Here is an 8,325-nt window from a genome sequence, read left to right on the forward strand (position 1 = left end):
GAAAACGGGGTCCTGCCTGGGATAGGAGCATCAGAGTAGAAAATCCTTGCGACGATCATTCACCCCCTCCCCTCTGTACATATCGCCGACAATACCCTCAGTCTAATTCCGTTGGAGTCTAGATCGATTGCGACTTTCCTTATGGACTCCATCATGGTGAGGGTGAATTAGGTAGAAATGGAATTCGCATTGTTCGGAGAGACTCCGATCGCAGAAAGCGTTCTTTGTTCAATGCATCGAAGGGGAAGATCCTCACACAAGATCTCTCTCAGACCGTAAGACGCCGTATTACTTGTTGTATACAAGCCCCCTACCAAAGCTTGCCCCCTGAGTCAGACTGCATTGTCATCTCTATGAGCTTCTCGCGCATTCAACGTAGTCGTTCGACCTGCGAGAGAAGCTACCCATCCTCTAGTTGGTATTAGAAGAAAGAGAGTCTCATCTTGTGAAGCTGTCTGCGAGTTGATGTATATATTTGAATATTTAATAATATATTTTCACCGTCAAGTGTAATTAATCGTTATACATATTTAAGAGCGATGGAAGGAGAAATAAAGTTTGTCTTCAAAATCTTGCCTGGGTCTGATCTCGCGACGTGATCTTGGCTACTTGCCTGAACTCTTTATATCTTCACTTTCTGATCCGAAAGGGGACAAAAACTGCGAGGAGGCTCAGGTTGCTCATAATATTCTCTCCCTTACCCTCGAGCTCCTCTTATCCCAAGATCCCCCTCATGTGTTAGAAAAAGTGATTGAAAAATTAAAATTTTCTGACAATGAGGCGGAAGATCTGACCGTAGAAATCGGATGGAATTACATGGGATCCATTGTCAGAGCGCTCCATCACAAAGATTGGTAATCGACGCCAGTGGCCGATCCTTGATGTTGCTCTCCAGCTAAGCCATCGGAACTGATAAGCCTTCGTCTTCGTCGATGAGCGCCAGATCCATCTATGGCGGATTCCTCTCTGCAGTCCGTGAAGGTGAGGGAAAGGTACCGGCCATTCAGCTTCCAGAATTTATGGCTTCGCAGCGCACAACGATAGACGACTGGGGTTCGAGCGAAGCTATCAGCGCTACTCTGTCGACCTACGATACGATGCAGAAACATATTCAGATCTGAGCCTGTAGTGAGCCGCACGGGACAGCCGCCGTGCCGAGTGAAAGCTCAGAACGACGATGTGAATGAGTTCAATTCGATACCAGCTATCAAGGCGAACAGACGTTTTCTCAATCTTGGAGTGTTGAATCACCACATTGATGACCCGGACGTAGAATATGAGGCAGGACGCTTTCGAGGATACCTTGGAAGACCTGCAGCAGCAGCCGCGTGGTGCCGCTTCGCGAGTCATCGCGGTCTCCCTCAAGCTACCTCCTTTTTGGCCGAAGCAACCCACGGTATACTTCACGACGGGGGAAGCGCAATTCAGCTTGCGGAAAGTCGCCGAAGAAGAGACGAAATTCGAGTACGCCCTCACCGCTCTCGACCCTCGACTCCGATACGCAATAGAGGGTGGCGGACTTTTTCGATGACTAGCCAACTAGCCAGGAGCAGGGACCCGATACGTGGCATCCTAGGCGAGGCACTCGGACTCCTTCTAGGTGAGCCAGCACGAGCGCCTCGCGGCCATCGTGAATCTTTCGATGGGCGATGATACCCCAAGGAGACTTCTGGATCGAATGCTAGGACTGTATCGCCCGGAAGCCAAGGCTGCGGAGGGCCCTTCATTCCGGTTCCACTGTCTGCAGAATCTACCCGCCTATGTGCGCGATCTGGTGATTTCTTGTGACCTGTGACCACCTGGAACTCAGAGACGTCGCTGAACTCGCAGATAAGGTTTCTGTACAACGCCGCCACGCCGCCATCCTCGCTGTGCAAGATGACGACGAGGTGGACGCCGTCCGTCAGATGGTTCTGAGCAGGAATGGCCAGGGCAACGTGCCAACTTCGAAGAGCCAGCGGGTGTGTAGATTCCACGCTAACAGGTTCGGCGACGAAACCAGGAACTGCCTGATGCCCTGTTACTGGGACGGAAGGATCCTTTCGGCTCCGGGAAATGGAGGGGCCAGCCGTCAGTGATCAATCAGGCGGCCGGCGACCAACCGGAGGGCAAGCTCTTCTTCGTGCAGTGCGCCTTATCTGGCCGTCGTTACCTCGTTGACACGGGGGCGCAAGTGAGCATCGTTCCACCGACGCTGGACGAACATGGTGCCCCCGGTAAGCATCAATTGATTGCCGCAAATCACAGCGAAATCAACTATGACGGGTGCACGGTATTCTCGACGTTGACTTGGTGGGAGGGTATCACCAGATACCCATGGCTCTGGAGGACGTCCCGAAAACTGCGATCATAACCCCCTCCGGTCCATGGGAATATACCCGGATGCCTTTTGGCCTGAGGAACAGCGCGCAGACATTCCAGCGATTCATAGACTCTGTTCTCAGCGGGCTCGCCTTCACGTTCGTTTACCTCGACGATGTTCTAGTGGCCTCCAAATCAGAAAAGCAGCATCCAGAGCATCTGAGAGCGCTCCTCGAGCGGCTCCGGGAAAACGGTGTAGTAGTTAACGCAGAGAAGTGTCGGTTCGGCGCGTCAACGATCGAGTTCCTTGGCCATTGCGTTCCCGGGGAAGAACTTTCTCCGCTACCTGAGAAGGTCGACAAGATTCGTGCCCCCCCCCCCCACAGCCGTCTGAAGCGGGCCAACTTGCACGACGAGCAAAACACATCGCTTGGAATCGCAGTTTCTCAACCGAATCCCATGCCACTTCAGCAGGATTTGCCGAGACGCTCTGAAAGACACGGTGGCTAAACATTTGAGCGCAGGTCAATTTGAGGGCAACACTGAGGGGGAGGACTGTAGTGAGCCGCACGGGACAGCCGCCGCACGGGACAGCCGCCGCGCCGAGTGAACGCTTAGAAACGACAATGTGAATAAATTCAATTCGATACCAGCTATCGATGCGAATAGACGTGTTCTCCATCTTAGAGTGGAGGATCACCACAAGCCTATTGTCGTTCGTGACAGTCCCTTCCCCGCCCAACGGCGGGAGCGAGGATCAGGAGGCGAGCTTCATGCAGACCTGCGGTCGATTCCATGAAAAGGAGACTCACGCCGGACGACCCAGTCATGATTCAATGGGAGGTGAACAGCGTAGAGACCGACTCGACACACGAGGTTATTGAACAGAGTAAGTCCACTGATCTCCGGCTTCCCTGAGTGACGATTGAAGATTCTCTAAGTCCAAGCCGGAATTGTGCAGCCGGCGGTCGACATCGCGAGATATCGCTATAAAGGCTGGGTTGTGCGGTACATATTTTCAACTCGTCGAGAAGCTTAAGCGTGCGCCCCAGGAGCCGCAGAAAATCATACCGGAAGCCGGTCGCATCCTTCACGACAGCTTCAGCGCCGCTCCCCGAAGCTCGATTCGTCGATTCTCTTGCCACGAATCGATGGCGGGCTTCTCACCCGCCGAACAGAACTAGACCTTACAAAGTATGAGAGTTTGGTATTAGCTCGATCGTAGAAACGAGATTTCAGATGTTCCGGTAAGAGGGATCAATGAAACCCTCCGTTATGCTTCAAGCCGTCCTGGAAGAAGAAACTCTGGGGAAACATGGGGGAAGGGAGGGAAGAGTTAACACTCGATAGTCTCAAAGCGAGGACAACATTTCCGGGCCAATAATGAGCCGCTATTCCAGCGGCCGAGCTCTCAGAGGAAGATTCCGCCGCCTCAGCGCTGCCCAAGAAGCAAGCGTCGAATGCGCTGATCTTCCACCCATGGCTGATTTGGAGGCATTCAGAGAGACTCTCCGAATAAAAATCAAAAAAGTGCTTCCGGGGATCGAAATCACAGACCGGTTGATCGATATCGGATCATGGCTCTACTCCAGGTTCATGCAGGAACTCATCGCGTCACACCTCACCCTTGCGCCCTCTCGACTAACATTTGACGAAGTGAGGTCTCATGACAGAGTCTTCCTGACCTCCGAAAAATGACCGACCGCTCCGATTTGGGACTGTGCTGTCGCTGTAGTAATCGAGGGGAGAATTCACGGAGCGTAGATATGTTCAAATATTTCAGGGTTACAGTGCATAGCTTCGCTGTGCTGTGGATATTCGATCAGCAGGGAGCCTGTCAATGGAAAGAGGATCCTATGAACGCAGCATTTTCTCGACTTCATGCTGTACGGAAGGAACAAGCTCCGTACATCAGCGGGCGGGACCCCGAATTCGAATTGAGCAAAATGAGCATCGGCCGCCAAGGACTCCGCAGACTCGAGGTCGAGATGATCGAGCTAAGAAAGTCACGGAGAGAGGGAAGACCCCAATCGACGCCATGGGATTTCCGTGTTAAACTCCGTGAGCCGTCTAGGTCGAACCTCTCCGAATTCCTCGGAGCTCTGAGCGAGGTTCCGGAATGGCGTCCCCTGGACATGGGACTGTACCGGGTGTCCTCTCATCATTCAGTCAAGACGACTCAAGATGGTGGCAAGAGTTTCGTCGTGGTAGGGAAACTCCACAGATGGTCGAGTCGCTCTTGAGAGGGGGTATCCTCCTCCCTCCCTCTTCCGCCAGTATATCAGCAGCAGCAGTATTGCGTTTCTGGAAAGGAGAGTTCTGGCCGATGGCTTCATTCGATTTCGCGTACGTTTTGCATCGATTGGCAGGCGATCGCTCCAAATCAGCGCGCGGCTGCTGCGGAATCGCCCATCTGTAGCAGGCTTATCTTGAGGAGCCCTGGACCGTCGATCGACGCTTGTTCGACTCTTTTTCCAAGGAAATCCTGAGCTACCTATTAGCGCCGACCTATGGAGAAGAACTCCGTGAACCATAGGATCTCGGAGCATCCGACCTTGTTGAAAAGAGGTTTATCACTTGAGAAGATCGGATGAGGTCGGATGCTCCGACCTTATTGAAAAGAGGTGTTTCACTTGGAAATCTTCAAGCTGGGCCCGGCGCTGATCGAATTTTCGGGTTCGGGGAAGTTTCTACAATTTTCGCGATTATGCAAGCTCATCGTTGCAGTGAAAGTTCTAGTTTTCTTGCTCGGAGTCTTGAGCAGGAGAAATTCCGCCTGGGTGTTTGGTAGGATCAGGGGAATCTGGTCGACTCTGCGCCTCTGCGCGAGATATTTCCGGGGCGTGCCAATGACGCTGGTGAACCGAACTTGCGATTCGAAGACTTTTCCGAGACTCTTATCAGCGTTTCTCGCGATTAAGAGCTTAGTTGTCGTTCCAATTAAAACTCCGTGCGAGGTGAATGCGAGTTCGGAGCGACTTTCTGGGGAGCCTGGATCGTAGGATGAGAGTCTCAGACGCTTCCGAGACTCCCGAATAGCGAAGACTGAGTCCTCGCACACACGGCGTGACTCTTTCTCAGGATGCAAGCGGAGACGTCTCGGTCAGATAATTTTGATCATTCATCTGAACATATCGAAATCTAGAGGCGTGAATGGGGTTTGGTTTTAGTGAGTCCGGCAGAGGTCTACAACGGGAGATTTTCCATGGGCAGTCTGCGGAAGTCGGGCTCAGATCGCTCTCCTAACGCAATGAATAGGAAGTTCACACACAAGCGAGCGCATGTTTCGATCTGATTGAGAGCATCTATTGTTAAGGCGGCTCGATCCAACCACTTTCTCAGAGCCCTCAGAACACGTCGAGGTTCCACCACGTGTGCTTCGAGAGCTCTGCACAGCATCGCTGGTGATGACGGAAGAAATGCACGTCAACATACATTCTGCCGTCCACAAACTCGGGAGCCCCTGAAAGAATCGAGACTCTCCTATCATAGCTGTGAATTGTCAAAGATATGCGGGTAGAGCGAGTCTCGCAGATGATCTCGGAAGGATGAAGCCTTTGCTGCGAGTGTTTATCATCTTATGGATCCCCGAGCGAGCTGCAAGCCACGTCAAGACCCTCGGGGACAGCGTCCAAGCAGAAATAGAACGGATTTTCTCTTTGTACAAATTCCCGAACGCACCTGTACTGATCAACATCGACTGCGAATTGGATTCGAGCTTCGTGCAGCGTCTAGTCGCGTCGCACCTCAAAGTTCTTGTCCCGGAGAAAGGACAGAAGAGTATTTCATTTGATACGATGGCTCGTTCTGCGAGGATATTCGCGACGACAAACGGAGAAGATCGCTTCCACCTCGGCCTCAGCTGTTTCCCGATAATTTATGCATTCGGAAAGGGCTACGATGCGCGAGTCAGGGACCTTTTCAAAAACCTCAGGGTACCCAAACACAGCTTCGCTATACTGTGGATTTTTCGCGATGGAGAACAAATCGGGAGTCAGGAGCATCTCATGGTGTCCGACACTACCCGGATCAATGCCATCTGGAACAATAAAACTGGAGAACTCAGAATCCATAGCACGCATGGGGCGGTTAACAAATGGTACAATGATTTCCTGGCTCTGAACTTCGCCGATCACGATGGAAATCTCCATCTGAGCGATTCCAGGTATGGCAGAAGATCAATGCGGAATCTCTTCGTCCGACGGTTTTTCATGACTTCTCTGCGTGTTTTCGGCTCAAGCTTCCGCTACCTCAGACATCTCCATGTGGAGCTCCGTGAATCGGTGAAGTCAAACCTCTCCTTCATCGTGTCCCATAGAATTTTCCCCGAAATGAAATTTCGGAGTGCCGTGGACCACACCCGGATTCCGTCCTACCATCCGCTGATTGCGGTAGCCAGAGTGCCCTCAAGAAGCCGAATCCCGCAGATGATCAAGTCGCTCCTTCGAGGGGAAATCCTGCTCCTCCTGTTTTTCGCTTCGCTATCAGTAACGATTGTTTTGCGCCATTCGGGAGAAGATTTCGGAACGACGTTCTTCCGTCTATCGCTGTGCGTCATCTGTCCGGTGCGCATTAGATTTCGCGGACGATCTAAAAAAATTCTACTCATCGTCGGGACATGGATCTTGCTATTACAAGTCGTCAAGACCGGTCTCCAGGGAGACTTCGTGGCTGCGACGCATCGACTGCCGGATGAGCGCGTGAAGTCGATCACCAGATGCGAAGCCCTGAACCCCACGGTGGCAATGGACAAGACCGTGGGTTATATGATGGGGGTCGATTTGAGGGACTTCTTCGGAAGAGAGCTCGCAGCGATCCTCGAAGGGTATGTGGTTTGCAGACGAGTCGAAGGATTTGGCTACTTGAGAGAAAAACTCCTACGGAATATCTCCATGTACAAATTGAGGGCAAGACAGGAGATTTTCCAGGACTTCCACATCGAAAGTTTTAGCGTGAGACTGGATAACGGAAGCGGCCCCGCAGGCGCGAAATCTCGTGAGCGCTCCTCGCCAGTGGTCTCGATGCGGGTCGACTTGTGCTGCTTTCGGATCGCTCGCCTGCTTCTGAGCCACGGTCTTCTGAGTCGGGCAAGTGTAGAAGAAAGTTTCTCTAATCGCCATTTTTTCAGACGGTTCGAAGAAGCTGTCAGGACAAAGCTGTCGGCGTCTCACCGTGTCAGACTTAGTTTGCCAAGTGCGATTGGTGACAGATCTCACTCGAGATTCTTCACTCTTGACGACCTCCTGCCAAGATTCGGTAGCCATGTGGGCGGCGATCTACCGCCTCTAACTCATGTTGTGCGATTTGGCTCTCTATTCGTTTTGGTAAATTTCTTGATTCTTCTACTGGAAATGACCGTCCGGTGGTATTTCGGTCGTGGAATTGGCTCATCAAAGTTCATCCTGCCTTCCTCTGCGCAGAAGCAACCTCGAGAACCTGTGCGATAAACTCGAACGGGTTCTCGAGCGACCCATGTCATCAACTTATTATCAATGATGACGATGATCTTGCTGTGGAATTGGAGGGGGTATAAGCTCAACGCGACCAACCATGTTGATGCATTGCCGAGAGTAGGCCCACACTTACAGCCGCCGTCGATGGACGAACTGGTCGGACCGCTTCGAACAACCCCTTCAATTTAATAAGAACGAAGTTTTTCCTAGAGGAATGCAATGACGCAAAGGGCGCGAGGAGCGGAAGAACGAAAAGAAAAGTGGGTGACGCCATGGTCCGAATGAAAGGGTAGGTCTGGAGCGAAAGCCAAAGCTATAGGAGATCAGGAGCGTTCGGAGAGAGACAGGAGTTGCGAGTCGGAGGGATCGGAGATTAAGGAGAATCAGGAACAAGAGGCGGATGGGCGGTGGGGGGCTCGATGCCGTTTGAGATGAACGCCGCTTCTTGTGAATGTAACGAGCGGAAAGGGTGGAGGTTTCATTCGCAAGATTCTGCGATTGGGCGCGCACCATCCCGAATGCGATGGACAATGGATGTTCGTGGTCCGTGGTGTCGGGGGAGTTAAGTTTA

General features: G+C 52.2%; 1 protein-coding gene across 1 annotated transcript; it reads left to right on the forward strand.

Annotated features, from left to right (window-relative positions):
• Positions 1-1,276: 1,276 nt before the first annotated feature.
• LOC108865166 (uncharacterized) lies at positions 1,277-1,795 on the forward strand. The gene is made up of 2 exons (XM_018641924.1): positions 1,277-1,501; positions 1,601-1,795. The coding sequence occupies exons 1-2, from the start codon at positions 1,277-1,279 to the stop codon at positions 1,793-1,795; spliced, it is 420 nt and encodes a 139-aa protein (XP_018497440.1).
• The last annotated feature ends 6,530 nt before the right edge of the window (positions 1,796-8,325 follow it).

This window comes from Galendromus occidentalis, unplaced genomic scaffold, assembly GCF_000255335.2.
Source record: "Galendromus occidentalis unplaced genomic scaffold, Mocc_1.1 scf7180000076381, whole genome shotgun sequence".
NCBI classification, from domain to species: Eukaryota; Metazoa; Arthropoda; class Arachnida; order Mesostigmata; family Phytoseiidae; genus Galendromus; species Galendromus occidentalis.

Excerpts from the sequence above, each read along its gene's own strand:
- LOC108865166 (XM_018641924.1), top strand. The coding sequence starts at position 1,277 with ATGAGGCAGGACGCTTTCGAGGATACCTTGGAAGACCTGCAGCAGCAG. Across the intron at positions 1,502-1,600 it reads TCGACCCTCGACTCCGATAC|GTGAGCCAGCACGAGCGCCT; the intron begins GCAATAGAGGGT and ends GACTCCTTCTAG.